Raw genomic sequence first — 15,189 nt, forward strand, 5'->3', positions numbered from 1 at the left:
GCCCTCTGCCTTCGACTGTATTAAGCTCTATGGGGAAATAACATGGGGTGTCATTAGTCTATAGCGACATTGTTCAAGGGAGATTTCTTGACTCGGCTAATGTTAGCTCTGCCTGGGTAAAGATAAAAGGAAAGGAGATAAGCCGAGCCGAGTAGCCGACCTCCACCCAAGCCCAGGAACAAGTTCGGTACCCATTTTATAAGACGATTTAATTACGTAAAAATGTTTTTGTCCATTAAACCAAGCAGGATTTTAGCCCTAAGGTTTGTTAATTTTAATAATTAATAGTGTCATTTTAAATAATCTCGTTATATTTGCAGTAAAATCTTAGGAACCCCCGCGCATACCATCATATCCTGCAACAAACACACCTTACCAGACCTTCCTTATGATTACAATGCTTTGGAACCCGTCATTTCTGCTGAAATTATGAAAATTCATCACCAAAAACATCACGCTGCTTATGTCAACAACTTAAACATTGCGGAAGAAAAATTAAATGAAGCCACTGCTAAAAGTAGTGTTTAATAAGGCTTAATTAGTTTAATGAACATAATTAAATCCTTCTCTTGCAGAGGATGTCACTGCAATCATTGCCTTGCAACCTGCCCTGAAATTCAATGGTGGAGGTCATATCAACCACTCTATTTTTTGGCAAAATTTGTCACCTAAAGGGGGAGATCCTGAAGGTCAAACACAGAATTTTTAGATTTTGGTGGGAGGTCAAGATATAGAGTGCTGTCAGTTGTGACGTCAGATCCAAGGTTAAACGTCACGAGTCTGCCTTTAGCAATGGGTGGCCATGACAGTTACCGTTTTTTCTTTATGGGAAAACAGCATGGGTGACGTCACACTGGCGCTTCTGACAGCACTCTATTAAAATATTTTTCAATAGGTGATCTTTTGTTGGCCATCAAGAATGATTTTGGCAGTTACGAACGCCTTAAAGAATTAATGTCTACCGCCGCTGTTGGGGTACAAGGATCAGGTTGGGCCTGGCTCGGTTACAATCCTGGAGCTCAAAAATTGCAAGTTGCCACTTGCGCTAATCAAGATCCTCTTCAAGCCACAACTGGTATAATTTTACCATTGTTTTAAATAACATTGGTAAACATATTTTTTATTTGTTATTCAGGATTGGTTCCCTTATTTGGCATTGATGTTTGGGAGCACGCCTACTATCTTCAGTACAAAAATGTTCGACCAGATTATGTCAAAGCCATCTGGAACATTGTCAACTGGAAGGACGTGACTGCAAGATTTGAAGTTGCAAAAGGAAACTAAAAATTGTTATTGCATCAATATCTCTTTGTGTAATTGAAAATTTGATAGAATGACTGTACTCAGTAAATAAACTAATGTAAAATGATGTTGTAGTCCTTTTTTAATCACTGAAACTTAAAGATTCATAAAAAATGTCGCATCTATTTCACTACTCCTCCCAATGAGGTAGATAGAGTTACAATTCAAATCGGCTTACCGCGAAATACATTGCTTTTATCAAGCACGTTTATCAAAACACGACAGCGCCATCTATGAGCCTCTAGCGGAACTAATTACAAATTTTACTTGTTTATTTGCAATCAGAAATATCGTTATGATTTTTATTTCATCTATTTATTAGATTAAAAAGGACTAGAGTTTTTATTATTTAACTCGCGTATTTTATTTATCACGTTTAAAAGACTATCTTGACAGCGTGTAGCCACAGACAGTAATAAAAAAGTTCTTCAAGTGATTAATAGGTGGCGCCACCCGTATTTGATAAAGATTCTTGCTCGACAAAAGGTGTATCGCGAAAAGTCGATCTCGAGATTTCACGTTGTGACTCTAGGTTTAATATATATATTCTATCTCATTGACTCCTCCCCCTCCCCCTGAAGAGGACCATCGATTGTAAGCAGACGACGTTATTAAACACGTGGTGGTAGGGGTGCCGACTGTTGCAACTTTCCCTACTTAATTTGAATAAAATGTACAAAAATACATTAAGATTAACATTAAAAATTGTGAATAATTATACTACAATCTTGCTAAAACGAAATGTTCGTGGAAGAATTCAAACAAAGTATGAATAGTTGTCATTTCAAGTAATAGCAGAAGGGGATAATAGAAGAAGGATGCCACTCTGTATCACTTTAATACATTAGTTATGTAACGTCATTCTTCCCAGGCTCACCATTTTTGTTTGCTCTCCTGCCTGATCAAATTACAGATGGGCATCGCACCGTAAGGTGAATTCTATAACTGTTTGGTACTAAATCCTCAGCAAACAACTCCCTAACCTAAAAAAATTAACAAGTGCGTCTTGCCAAATAGTTTAACGCAAATAGAGTAGGGAACTATTTATCGCGTATGTGATTCGGTTGCTCCAAATGTTCCGATGTTGGGAAGAATGACGTTACACTTACCCCGCTTTGTGGTACACTTCTCTCGAAGAGAAGTGTTATATACTTCTGGTAATAGCTTATAATTAACGTGACATTTTCAGTGTTGTCCCGTTCATAAATCAGGAAACATCTAATTTACAACTTAAGGAAAATTTTGATTCAAATGACGATTGGCTGACGCAAAGAACGAAAAAGCTAAAAAATTTGCCCAAAGTAGCTAAAGTTAAAAAGGAAAATAAACCAAAAGGTCCTACACTCGTTGATAACCTAAATGAAACCAATCAATACCTAAAGTACAAATTTTGCTTTTGAATTTGAGAGCATTTTCCATTTAAGTTTTGACAAAATTCAAATTGTAAATGTTCAGGTTGCAAAAAGCAGTAACACCTTTATGGAACAAATCCTATCAAAGCCAGCTACGCGTAGGTCGCCATTTTGGTGGTGCTAAATTCCAATAACATATTGAATAATTTATATAGATTAAATATGAAAACAGTCAAAAAGTTCTTAAAAAATTAGCTAATATCCTCAAAACCACGGATGTACGATTACCATTGGATAAATCAGGGTTGCCCTGTGTGGTTGAATTCACTAGACCTTCTGTAAGTCACTAAAAGAGGTTCACGGCAATGGGTTCACGCGTAATGGCGGATATGAATAGAGCAATATTTTTACCCCAATAAAGCCATTAATTGAAAGATATCGAAACAAGGATGAATTTGGTATCAGGCCTAATATAAATGGCGAAACGACGGTCGGATTTTACGTTGGAAGTCCTGCCAGTATTGCATTAAATCTTTCAATCCATTAAAGGGACGGTGAAGTAGAAAATCAAGTGATTTTTTTTTACCGATTCTTCTACTAATTATAAGACCAGTTTGCATAGTGAAACATTCAGGAAATACTCCCGAATGATTTTAAAATTCAAATTAGGTTCAGATTTTAAGGATAATTTTAAAGAAGGACCTCCGACCAATCGCGTAACACCCTGCCTTTTTATTAACAAAATTCTCTTGGCACGCTCCATGTCTCGCGCTACGATTGTCACGTCACGAGCAAATTTTATCAAATCTCGTGATAAATTTCATTCGACACGGAATGTGCCCCGAGAATTTTGTTAATAAAAAGGCAGGGCGTTACGCGATTGGTCGGAGGTCCTTCTTTAAAATTATCCTTAAAATCTGAACCTAATTTGAATTTTAAAATCATTCGGAGACTGTATTGCCTGAATGTTTGACTATGCAGACTGGTCTTGTAATTAGTAGAAGAATTGATAAAAAATCACTTGATTTTCTACTTCACCCTCCCTTTAATCAGGGTAGTTTTTAAGTAAGGCGGGTTTCCTTACAGAAGGAGACGTATATTGCGTAGAACCAACTCATTTATCGAATATGAAGTCGGAACATATTAAAGTCGCTAATATTTTTCAACAGTATTTAAGAAAATCTCAATACGAACCTTGCACAGATTTTAAAAAAGGTTATTGGCGAAATTTAATCGTTAGATCCAATAACAAAGGGGATATAATGGCTATCGTCATAATGCATCCTCAAGCCCTTTCCAAGGTTGATATTTATAAAATCCCTCGAAATTAAAATCGGGTTATAAGAACATTGGAATATTTATAACAGGAAGAATTAGACAATGAAAAATCTAAGATTAAAGATTTCTTCGAGACAGGGGCTGGTTCAGTTTGTGGTTTAAAATCATTATACTTTCAAGCTTGGTAAAAATTATACTAAGTATAAACAGAAGTGAGATGAGACTAGAAGTGAAGGGCTGTAGCATTGATAGTAGATCCTGGCACTAGTGAACAAATTTGAGGATTTTATGCCGCTTCCATCGCGCCTACACTACAGAGAAAAAAATTGGTCGAGTTCCAAAAATATTTCCTACCCCCTTCCCCTCAACCTAAAGCCGCGGTACACGGACGCGAGTGATTGAATCTAGTTCGGCTATCTACCGCCGCGAGCGTCTCACGTTTTGGAGGGGAAATTCTGAAACCGCCACTAGAGGGCCAACCGTTGGTGTGTTATCAAGAATATTCACTTTCGCCAAGTGAATTAAGAATTTGGGTTAGCTCAGTAATTCTTGTCTCATCCCACTTCTGGTATAAAGGTTAATTAAAAGAAGGCTAATTTTATTATTTCTTCAGTCCCCATACTAGATGTACTCACGCCCAAGCCCCTTTTCAATTACTAATGGGTGAACCTTATATTTACGAAACCATGGGCGATTTAAAAATCAGAGTTTCTCCCGAAACATTCCTACAAGTTAACACGTCGGCTGCGGAGGTTTTATACGATACCATCCAATGTTTCGCTAATATAAAGGAAGAGACGACAGTCCTTGATATTTGTTCAGGCGCCGGTATATTAAGTCTTTTAAATTGTTTAAAATTTAAACAGTATCAATCAATCTTAATCCGACATTCATTTAAAAAAGGTACTATAAGTCTAGTTTTAGCAAAACACGCCAACCGAACTGTCGGAATTGAAATAAGTCAACAAGGAGTTGAAGATGCGAAATATAACGCGGAATTAAACGGTAACAAAAGAAATTCTAAAGAGATTTTCCGAATTCCGACTTTTCATTAATCTTCATTTAAGGGTTGAAAAATACAACGTTCTTTCAAGGACGGGCTGAAAAATTAGTCCCAGAAATTGTTCCTAATTTACTTTGCTCTGAATTAGTGGCTATCGTCAACCCAGCTAGAGGCGGATTAGGTTTGTCATCTGAATATCTGGGTTAACACTTAAAGGGAGGGTGAAGTAGAAAATCAAGTGATTTTTTATCGATTCTTCTACCAATTTTAAGACCAGTCTGCACAGTGAAACATTCAGGAAATACTTCCGAATGATTTTAAAATTCAAATTAGGTTCAGATTTTAAGGATAATTTTAAAGAAGAACCTCCGACCAATCGCGTAAAGCCCTGCCTTTTTATAAACAAAATTCTTCCGTGTCGAATGAAATTTATCACGAGATTTGATAAAATTAGGCGCGCGACGTGACAATCGTGGCGCGAGACATGGAGCGTGCCACGAGAATTTTGTTAATAAAAAGGCAGGGCGTTACGCGATTGGCCGGAGGACCTTCTTTAAAATTATCCTTAAAATCTGAACCTAATTTGAATTTTAAAATCATTCGGAGCTGGTATTTCCTGAATGTTTCACTATGCAGACTGGTCTTATAATTAGTAGAAGAATCGATAAAAAATCACTTGATTTTCTACTTCACCCTCCCTTTAAAAACCTTAATCCTTAAACCTTTCATCAGAGTTTTCAGTCATTAAAGCTTTAAGAGAATGCAAATTTCTCAAAAGAATCGTCTACATTTCTTGCAAACCAGAGGGACTCGCTTCCAAAAATTTCCTTTCGTGAGAGAATACGTTCCTAAACTTACTCAACTTTTTAAACTCCCTGAAAATTTTCCCTTTTCCCTAGACTTTGTAAGAATGCTGGTAAAGATTACGCATTAGGAGTCCCATTCATGCCTGTCTACGCCATCCCCGTGGATTTATTCCCTCAAACATCTCATTGCGAACTCGTTATCATTTTTGACAGGCCAAAAGATTGACCACAAAATCGCTATATAGACTAATTAGTAATTGCCTTTGTTAAATTTAATAGAAAAATAAATACAACTTTCTTTCCCAATCAATCCGTGTACTTTTTCAATCCAATTCTAGGAATAATATTCATAGATTGTAGTTCCTGGAATAATAATTTACAAGCGTAGGGCATTCGCATTGACGCAACGTGGCAAGATGATCGACAAAATTGGCACCTAAATATAAAACGGTCATTTAAATAAATTAAACTGAGCTAGGGCTGTGCGGGTACTCGAAAATGACGGGTACTCGACTTTGAGTCCGAGTAAAGGCTCTTTCAGACGATCCAACTTTTTGACTCAGCTTGATGGGTCAACTCGAGTTGAATCAACTAGTTGGATCATGTGAATGAGTTGAGTCACCAAAAAAGTTGGCTAGGAAAAGTTTAATCAGTGATGCAATTTTTGCTGACTCAACTTTTTTAAGTTCATTTCTCCAGCCAATCAATATGAATTACAAAAAAAAAAGCCTTTTTCGCGGGTTATTTCGTAAGTGTCAAGGTAGGTGACGCTTAAAAAGTACCATTTGGCGGTAAAAGTTTAGTCGTGTGAATAGGAAGGATTTATTTCACTTTTCCCTTCAAAAGTTGGGCAAGTTGATACAACTTTTTGACCCATCGAGCTGAGTCAAAAAGTTGGATCGTCTGAAAGAGCCTTTAGAGTACTCGGACTCGAAACTGGTTTTCCTAAGACTCAAATGGGTACCCGGGTCCTTGTCCAAGGCCTAAAATTACCCGTTTAGGGCTTGTCGAGTCCATTTTTCTTTACCAATTCTTAATAGCCAACTTTATCAGCTACCGATTAAAATGTTTTCATATTTAAAAAAGTTAAAATTACTATTAATTTTTAGTTTTGAAACAGTTGGAAAAAAAAACAAATTTTTTTGAAAACAGAGAGTAAATTTGGACGATACGAATTTTGGGCTCGGATTAGACTCGAATAAGAATTTTGGACTCGATGGACTCGACGAGTCCTGCAAAATTGGACTCGAGGACTCGGACTCAAAACCTAAAAATGAGGACTCGCACAACTCTAATTAATCTACAACTCTTACCATCCGCTATAAGCTAAGAGTCCGCATTCCGAACAAACATCAACGTCAAAAGCGTCGCTGCTTATCATCAATCGTTCCAGAAGCAACATACTAGCACCGTGTCCAATTAGACAATCTCTTTCCATCTCTCCTAATCTCAAACCACCATCCCTGGATCTTCCTTCCGTCGGTTGCCTCGTTAAAACCGCCCTAGGACCTCTAGCTCTCGCGTGCATTTTATCTTGTACCATATGCTTCAATTTTTGGTAATAAACCGGGCCAAAGTAAATATAAGCTGATAAAGGTTCTCTGAAAAGCGCCGGCAAATATTAATTAAGTGACCCGCGGTCGAGGACCGTTAAAATTAAAACGAACCCAGTTATTCCAGAAGTTAAGGTGTCTTTACCCAAATAGTTGAAACCATTCTTAATCATAATTTCACTGAGGTCTACTATTTTACTGCCGCCAAATGCTAAGAACGGATCAAAGTTTAACAATACATCACACTCGCCCGAGTAAATAACTATAATCAGAAGTGAGATGAGACTAGAAGTGAAGGGCTCTAGCATTGATAATAGATCCTGGCACTAGTGAATAAATTTGAGGATTTTATGCCGCTTCCATCGCGCCTACACAAGAGAGAAAAAAATTGGTCGAGTGCCAAAAACATTTCTTACCCCCTTCCCCTCAACCTAAAGCGGCCGAACACGGACGAGGGTGCTTGAATCTAGTTCGGCCGTCTACCACCGCGAGCGTCTCACGTTTTGGAGGGGAAATTCTGAAACCGCCACTAGAGGGCCAACCGTTGGTGTCTTATCAAGAATATTCACTTTCGCCAAGTGAATTAAGAATTTGGTTAGCTCAGTACTTCTAGTCTCATCTCACTTCTGCTATAATTTAATTTACCAGTTCCATAATGAAATTTTCCCGCAAAAACTCCCGCTTTACCAGCCAATAATTCAATTAATTTCCCGACAGTCATACGAGATGGGAAACCATGCGGGTTCATAATCTAAACCAATCATTTTTATACAATTTTAAACCTATCATAAGTTCTCCGAGGATATTATCTAATACCATATCGGGACAAATTCCCATATCATTAAACGGCATATCCTCTTGTTGAGCGATTAGACCCAAAACTCTACAAAGCGAGTCAGTTAAGGCATAGCCCACTTGATCACGCTGGCTGCACGCGCTATAGAAGCCCGCTCAATCGACCCTAAAAATGAGAATAACATAGGTTCGGTCTAAAATTCTAACCCGTCTGGTTTTAACATGGGCGTCTATGGGAGGGGACAAGTTTTTTCAACGTTTTTGACAATATTAGTGCATCCACTGGTTCAAATCTCTTGAATTTTTAATGAGACGTGTATTGAAAGGTTTGATATTATCCTGTAAAATTTAAAGCCTTCAGCTTTAATAGTTTTTTTTTTATAAAAAAATAAAAACCATCACATGGTAGACAATTTTGCCCCTTCAATTTCTCTACTATGTGATGATTTTTATTTTTTATAAAAAAAACTATTATAGCTGGAGACTTGAAATTTTACAGGATAATATCAAACCTTTCAATACACGTCTCATTAAAAATTCAACAGATTTGAACCAGTAGATGCGCTAATATTGTCAGAAACGTTGAAAAAACTGGTCCCCTCCCATAGACGCCCATGTTAAATTAAAACCAGACGGGTTTGAAAGTTTAGACCGAACCTATGTGACGCGCCGTATTCGCGAGTTAACATGTAAAAAAAATCGTTTGGACGGGCTTCTAGAGCGCGTGCAGCCAGCGTGCGTGATCAAGTGGGCTATGGTTAAGGTCATAGGGTTCTTAAGGTCTGGCGATTATTCTTAGTCAGTCTTACCCCTTTTGACCATGACGACTACTAAACTTATCACCAATCTCGGGGCGTCTAGTTTGCCTTAAAAGTAGTTTAATAAGGAAAGCCTCTTCATTATTTGATGAAATCATGACTTTCTCTATATAAGAAGGAACTGTTCCTTTGTAAGAAATCGGTACATCCCGATACTCTGGTTGTTGCATCTGTCCAGGAGTGGTTTGTATTGGAATAGACGTCACTGCCGGCATTGATTTGTTGACCAAAATTTGTTTATTTTCCACTTTTTCCCCTAAAATTGGTTTAAACAAATAAGTAATTCGCTCAACCTGACGTCGACGATGACGCGAACGAACCGGGAGCCGCGATTCCATCCATATCCAAAGCTTTGTGCTTCCAAATGGGATTACGAGTGTTCGCATCCACCATGGGTCCCAGAACCCGATCAAAAGTTTGATTAGTGTATCGTTTAAGAGTGCATTTGGAATTTCGATAAACTAAACATCGACCAAAGCCTCGATCAATCGATGCCTTATTCATGACAATCGCGTCTTCAATATCGTAACCGCTATAACTCATCACAGCTACTGTCGAGTTTTGACCGGCTGGTAAATCTTCAAAATGTATCATTTCGATAGTTCTCGTTTTGACCATGGGTTTCTGGGGATAAACTAATAAATACATCAAAGTATCTATTCTGTTTCTTTGACTATAAGCGATGGTTCCCATAGCTTGTTTCCCCATAGCGCATTGATACGTGTTTCTAGGGGATTGGTTATGGTGAGGATAGGGAATTATACCCGCGCAGATACCCAATAGAGTAAACGGTTCAATCTCTAAATGAGTAGTATCGCTATAAAGTTTGTTAGAACAAGTTAGTTCCAGCATCTAAAAGGCTTAAAGGGAGGGTGAAGTAGAAAATCAAGTGATTTTTTATCGATTCTTCTACTAATTATAAGACCAGTCTGTATAGTGAAACATTCAGGAAATACCAACTCCGAATGATTTTAAAATTCAAATTAGGTTCAGATTTTAAGGATAATTTTAAAGAAGGACCTCCGACCAATCGCGTAACGCCCTGCCTTTTTATTAACAAAATTCTCATGGCACGCACCATGTCTCGCGCCACGATTATCACGTCACGAGCAAATTTTATCAAATCTCGTGCTAAATTTCATTCGACACGGAACGTGCCCCGAGAATTTTGTTAATAAAAAGGCAGGGCGTTACGCGATTGGTCGGAGGTCCTTCTTTAAAATTATCCTTAAAATCTGAACCTAATTTGAATTTTAAAATCATTTGGAGTTGGTATTTCCTGGATGTTTGACTATGCAGACTGGTCTTATAATTAGTAGAAAAATCGATAAAAAATCACTTGATTTTCTACTTCACCCTCCCTTTAAAAGAATGATAGTACCGATTGATATCGTGTTCATAGACAGCGATATTACTATCATTTTCTTCATTTACATCGAGGAACTCTGTAAAGAATCGACAATATTTGTTGAAGTTTGCGTCTAAAAACAAACTTTCTGAAAAGTCGCACCTATCAACCCGTCTTTGATAAAATCACTGAAAGATATCAGTCCGTAATTTAACTGTTCAATATGTTTTCGAGTAACCATTGGTTTACGGTTATTTACAATAATGTATGGTCTGAGATAAAAGGGTTAATCAAACTTAATGATTAATTAAGAGCGGAATTAAATGAATTTACCTGCACATTCTCCCACCATCGCAAGCAATATAAACGCAACGATGCGAATGATTTGGAAAAATTGATATAAACTCGCTGATGTAATTAGCGCGACGAAGTAACTTGAAATTGATGACTAGCATTTGGTAATCCCTGACAACTCCCAACATATTACCATTAAGGAAGACAGTGTATACTCTACGATCCGACATCTCTTCTCCGTTAAGTAAATTAATGTCTTCAATGCCCATATTAAACGCTAAACGAGTAATAGGCGCTTCTTCCAAATCTGTCGTTACATGAGTCATTAACGCCAAGTTTTTAACTAAACCGCAAGCCTAGAATGAAGAAAGAACGCGTTGTTAAATATTGTTAATGAAAAATAGTTAAAAAAAAAACACAGACTTCTCCTTCAGGAGTATCAGAGGGACAAAGCATTCCCCATTGAGATGGTTGTAAAGATCTCGGACCAGAGACTTTACGAGTTTTTTCAAACTGACTGTTGACTCTAGTCATCATTCCTAAAGCTGATATGTAAGAAAGTCTACTCAAGACTTGCGTCACTCCGATTCGTTCCATTTTAAAACGTTTTAAAGTCCAATTTCCCTGATTAAACGTCAAGCATTTTCAGAAACACTCTTAGTGATTGAAGGCAATTAGCCTTATTCCTGATCAGCGCCACCTACCCATAGCGGCGACTTTGAGAACTATTGTAATCGTCAAGCCAATCAGATGTCGCTAAAATCTGGTGACGTCATTTTTGGTCAGACCCCGAGAGTGCCCGTCAGTGACGTCACCAGATTTTAGCGACATCTGATTGGCTTGACGATTACAGTAGTTCTTAAAGTCGCCGCTATGGGTAGGTGGCGCTGATCAGGAATAAGGCTAATTACTCAACCTTACAGAAGCAATTGCAAAAACTAATCCATTTGTAATCTGATCTTGGCGCATGTGTTTAACAATATCAAATTGCGCAGCTTTGATCTTAGGTATATTTTTATCAGCAATCATCTTCAACTATAATTAAAAACGTTTAACGCGACAATCGGTTTTAATTGCACCAATTAAATTACTTCCGAGTTGAATCTCTTAAACAAATCTTCGAACAGTAGCGCCACTAACGACCCAGCTAATTCGAGCCTTTTATTGCCGTAATAATCTCGATCATCTATCAACTTTGGGTTATCCTTGGCTTCTATAACTCTACGAATCATCAAAGCGAGATACATGGCTTTGACTTTGAAGTTAAACTCATCAACAGGGATATGAGCCAAGATGGTAGTTGCCAATAATTCCCGGCATTCGTCAATTGGAGATTTCTTAGAAGGTCCACCTCCCCACATTCTCCTTTGACGCAATTTGGTGCCCATGTACCTTAGCGCCTGCATTTGAGTGAATATTTCAGCTCTACGACACTCTTCAAAGGAAGCGCTGATATTTATCATGATGTTATAATCAGTCCCAATCATTTGAACTACTTCTTGGTCAGTTTCAAATCCCATAGCTTTGAAAACGATGACAATTGGAAGATCCTAAAATTAAGAGGGTATGAATTCCCGACTACATTGTTAGACAATGTAAAACATACGTCAGTGAAACTGTTATGTTTAACGTAGTATTTTCCATGTTTGGTGATCAAATTTGTACGAGTTTTTCTCTCGTGGGTTGAACTAAAATTTCATATATTCAATGGTGATGTTAAGAACTTTACAATATGATTGGCAAGAGGAAGCTAACCTCGTAACCTGGCAAGCTATTCCACCTTTCCCATCCTGTTCAACAATCATACGATTTTTGGACAGTTGCTCTTGCATCAGGATAACCTTCTCAGTACCATTGACGATAAAATAACCACCAGGGTCATGGGGACACTCGTTTAATTTAGCCATTTCCCATTCTGTTTTGCCATTAAGGACGCAATTTGAGCTTCTAAGCATTATAGGCATTCTTCCTATGGGTATATTATTTCGAACCACCCTCTGATGACCTCTGGTGTACTCAATATCGACAGTAATGGGTGCGCAGTAAGTCATGTCTCTTAAACGGCACTAAATCGTACGCGTTAAGTTATTACTCGTAAGAGATGATTGGTTAATATGTTTAACTAAGTAACCTCATGTGGGGTAGTTGGTTTAGTGATATTGAAACCTTCTTCTACATTTGGTTGACCAACGGTAATGGACAAGTACTTCATATAGAATAAAGGATCAGCGTCGCTAGTAATCTTCTCATTAGCTTTGATGATCTCTTTAATCTTAAAGTAAGTTTAACTTAAGTTGGTACTTTGCTAAAATTCTCGTTTTTAAGCACGGACGTACCTCCACATTAATGAAGTGATCGAAAGAATCAGTGTGTTGTTTTATGAGACCTTTTACTTTTAAAAAGGCCGGAACTAACTTCCATTTTTCCTAAACACCAACAACAACGCATGTTTTATTTAAAATCTTCGTCGGTTACAATCTTCAAATGACTTATTTTAACATTGAAAACGTTGGCTTTCTATGGGCTTTAAGATCCCTTCCAAGACTGCAAATTAGGAGCAAAGCAAAATTTATCTTACCTCCACGGGTTTTATTGGTTTAAGTAAATCTGGATCATCTAATTCCATCATGTTCACGAGGATCAAGTTTAAACTTAATTAGTGAATTAAATTAAAACGTTGACAGTAGCCCACCACGTGCGAACCGGCAACTGGACTGGAGTACCGCGGTCTGCAGTTCTGCATACACGTGCTTTTATTTTTTTTTCTGCAAGCATGTGCCAACGTCAGCGGCGCCCTCTTGTGACAGTCGAGCCATGGATGAAGGATGCGCGTGAGGAAATTTGTTGTAGAGTGAAAACAAATTTCCTCACGCGCATCCTTCATCCATGGTCGAGCTGTTTGAAAGTATTTGCCGCGAAATACAAAAGGCGCGCCCGTCCATAGCCTACACCAGGGCTCTACATAAGGATATTTTGTTTAGTAGTCAGCTCAATTTTTTTAGTAGTCACTGACTAGTGAGACGCATGGTTTACGAATATTTGGGACACTTTTTTTACTAGTCAAGTTGACTAGCGAACCCCCAGATTTCGATTTATTTTAGTAGTCAAGGTCAAGGCATTTTTTTTAGTAGTCAAATGCCTTGACTAGTGCCTTATGTAGAGCCCTGGCCCACACTAGCGGGAGAAGACTTTTTATGAGTAAAACCAGTTGAAATTTCTCTCTCAAATACCATAAAAAATCCTTTTCATCTATAAATTATAAAAGGCTAAGTATAAAATATATAGTGTCAACGCAATCCAAGGCCCCTTAATTACACTTCACCCCTAAGCTCGGATTAAAAGTGATAAGAACCGTACTCTTCGTTCTTCTCTAAAAAACACTCCTCTGGATGATCTCGCGCGTGAGGACACCTTGCGTAAAGGGAGAGAGGGATGTGATGAAGAGGGAGACTGGGAGAGAGAGAGAAATGCATTTTATCGTACGGGGCTGCCGCAGCCAGCAGCTGTTTTCCGTATAAAACCACCCTCCAAGTACTTGGAGTCTGAAGAACCACGCGAGAGATTGAGAGAGACGGTCGCTCTCTCGGAGCAAATAAGAGGGATTTCTCCACTGACCTAGAGATCCAGTAAAGCTCACGCCGATATGTAAATAACACTTGGTGTAATAACAATTTCTGATTGAAACCATACGAGGAAATTTCAGTTAAATTGCCTCCGTCGACACATCTGGAGCTTTTCCACAAGTGTACACGTTTTTCTCGGTTATGTACCGGTACAGTATGAATCACCAGACTGTTTTAATACTGTAATTCCCTCAAGTAACAAAACCAAAGTAACGACCTAATTAGTATTTTCACCTCGGGGCTGTTTTAAATATACTTAATTCTACAAATTGGTATCGGTGTTAAAAGAGTTCGCATGGCGAGGAACGGATTACCAAACGGTTCTAGTAGCATACAAACGGTAACGTGCGCGAGCGATTTCGGCCAGGACATTGTCAAACCGTTACATTGTCCTCATGGTACGTCGGAAGCCGTTGAACTAGTCATGTCCGAAAAGGAGAAGAACAGAACCGAGAATGACCCGAATGCTTTTCGACCCTTAGACGGTGGTTGGGGTTGGGTGGTTTGTTTAGCTTCTTTTTGGACAAACGGAACCCTATTCGGGGTTATGAACTGTTTCGGCGTTCTTTATGTTAACCTGGAGAAGAAATTCGCGGAGACACATCAAGACGCTGCGTTTTTGACGTGTAAGTAATAAAATCTATAATCATTTTAATAATGAGGACTTGGAGAAAAGGACTTGTAGAATTATATTAATCTTAACTCTTCAGAGAGAGAGAGAGAGAGAGAGAGAGAGAGAGAGAGAGTTAAGCTCCTCGAGTTACCTTGACCCAATTTAGACTTCTATATTTGGATTATATGATTTCCCTCTCATTTCTTGTCTTCAACAACCAATTAAAACATTCTCTAATATTTTAAAGCTTGTTTTTGAGTGTAGATCAATCAATAAAAAGGACTCATAGCCCGTAAGCGACTTGAAAGGTATTAAAAACGGGTTTTCAATGGGAATATTTAGCTTCCAAGCTGCTCAAAGAGCCGGAAAAAAAGTTGAACCGAAACGTAACTAAAGTATAATCT

The 15,189-nt window shown here is 38.2% G+C and overlaps 4 protein-coding genes and 1 long non-coding RNA gene across 7 annotated transcripts in view; 3 read left to right on the plus strand and 2 right to left on the minus strand.

The window, feature by feature from the left end:
• Positions 1-105: 105 nt before the first annotated feature.
• On the plus strand, positions 106-1,369 carry Sod2 (superoxide dismutase 2). Its single transcript, XM_089842657.1, has 5 exons — positions 106-263; positions 321-517; positions 576-689; positions 896-1,075; positions 1,136-1,369. The coding sequence occupies exons 1-5, from the start codon at positions 223-225 to the stop codon at positions 1,282-1,284; spliced, it is 681 nt and encodes a 226-aa protein (XP_089698783.1). The 5' UTR covers positions 106-222; the 3' UTR covers positions 1,285-1,369.
• A 508-nt stretch (positions 1,370-1,877) lies between these two features.
• Positions 1,878-6,051, plus strand: LOC149661193 (tRNA (uracil-5-)-methyltransferase homolog B-like). Its single transcript, XM_089842639.1, has 12 exons — positions 1,878-2,068; positions 2,492-2,683; positions 2,758-2,812; positions 2,870-2,992; positions 3,076-3,172; positions 3,741-3,955; positions 4,022-4,116; positions 4,546-4,760; positions 4,836-4,937; positions 5,000-5,116; positions 5,668-5,767; positions 5,835-6,051. Exons 1-12 carry the CDS (start codon positions 1,974-1,976, stop codon positions 5,965-5,967), a joined length of 1,539 nt encoding a protein of 512 aa, XP_089698765.1. The 5' UTR covers positions 1,878-1,973; the 3' UTR covers positions 5,968-6,051.
• Polr3B (RNA polymerase III subunit RpIII128) lies at positions 5,992-13,329 on the minus strand. The gene is made up of 18 exons (XM_089842626.1): positions 13,128-13,329; positions 12,886-12,975; positions 12,681-12,821; positions 12,305-12,615; positions 12,156-12,237; positions 11,641-12,099; positions 11,471-11,584; positions 10,973-11,173; positions 10,589-10,905; positions 10,418-10,527; positions 10,289-10,352; positions 9,228-9,724; positions 8,899-9,163; positions 8,111-8,177; positions 7,940-8,045; positions 7,409-7,505; positions 7,055-7,342; positions 5,992-6,177 (listed from the first exon to the last, which is right to left on the minus strand). The coding sequence occupies exons 1-18, from the start codon at positions 13,176-13,178 to the stop codon at positions 6,048-6,050; spliced, it is 3,390 nt and encodes a 1,129-aa protein (XP_089698752.1). The 5' UTR covers positions 13,179-13,329; the 3' UTR covers positions 5,992-6,047.
• Positions 13,330-14,467: 1,138 nt separating this feature from the next.
• Positions 14,468-15,189, plus strand: part of LOC149661195 (monocarboxylate transporter 10-like) — a 32,990-nt gene continuing 32,268 nt past the window's right edge. For all 3 annotated transcript variants that reach the window (XM_089842633.1, XM_089842634.1, XM_089842635.1), the window contains exon 1: positions 14,468-14,798. In XM_089842633.1, coding sequence (XP_089698759.1) covers positions 14,468-14,798 — 331 coding nt within the window. The remainder of the gene's footprint in view (positions 14,799-15,189) is intronic.
• The window catches only part of LOC149661196 (uncharacterized), a 33,287-nt gene continuing 32,759 nt past the window's right edge, over positions 14,662-15,189 (minus strand). The window contains exon 4 of the long non-coding RNA XR_016368805.1: positions 14,662-14,749. This is a non-coding gene — a long non-coding RNA (uncharacterized LOC149661196). The remainder of the gene's footprint in view (positions 14,750-15,189) is intronic.

Source organism: Phalangium opilio, unplaced genomic scaffold (genome assembly GCF_054372755.1).
Source record: "Phalangium opilio isolate 3A_F unplaced genomic scaffold, DU_Popi_V2 ptg000070l_1, whole genome shotgun sequence".
In the NCBI taxonomy this organism is placed as follows: Eukaryota; Metazoa; Arthropoda; class Arachnida; order Opiliones; family Phalangiidae; genus Phalangium; species Phalangium opilio.

Excerpts from the sequence above, each read along its gene's own strand:
- Sod2 (XM_089842657.1), top strand. The coding sequence starts at position 223 with ATGTTTTTGTCCATTAAACCAAGCAGGATTTTAGCCCTAAG. Across the intron at positions 518-575 it reads AAATGAAGCCACTGCTAAAA|AGGATGTCACTGCAATCATT; the intron begins GTAGTGTTTAAT and ends CTTCTCTTGCAG. Across the intron at positions 1,076-1,135 it reads TCCTCTTCAAGCCACAACTG|GATTGGTTCCCTTATTTGGC; the intron begins GTATAATTTTAC and ends TTTGTTATTCAG.
- LOC149661193 (XM_089842639.1), top strand. The coding sequence starts at position 1,974 with ATGTACAAAAATACATTAAGATTAACATTAAAAATTGTGAATAATTAT. Across the intron at positions 3,173-3,740 it reads TTACGTTGGAAGTCCTGCCA|AAGGAGACGTATATTGCGTA; the intron begins GTATTGCATTAA and ends GTTTCCTTACAG. Across the intron at positions 4,117-4,545 it reads TCATTATACTTTCAAGCTTG|TCCCCATACTAGATGTACTC; the intron begins GTAAAAATTATA and ends TTATTTCTTCAG.
- Polr3B (XM_089842626.1), bottom strand. The coding sequence starts at position 13,178 with ATGATGGAATTAGATGATCCAGATTTACTTAAACCAATAAAACCCGTG. Across the intron at positions 9,164-9,227 it reads GGATGGAATCGCGGCTCCCG|GGGAAAAAGTGGAAAATAAA; the intron begins GTTCGTTCGCGT and ends AACCAATTTTAG. Across the intron at positions 8,046-8,110 it reads TGGGAATTTGTCCCGATATG|ATTATGAACCCGCATGGTTT; the intron begins GTATTAGATAAT and ends TGATTGGTTTAG.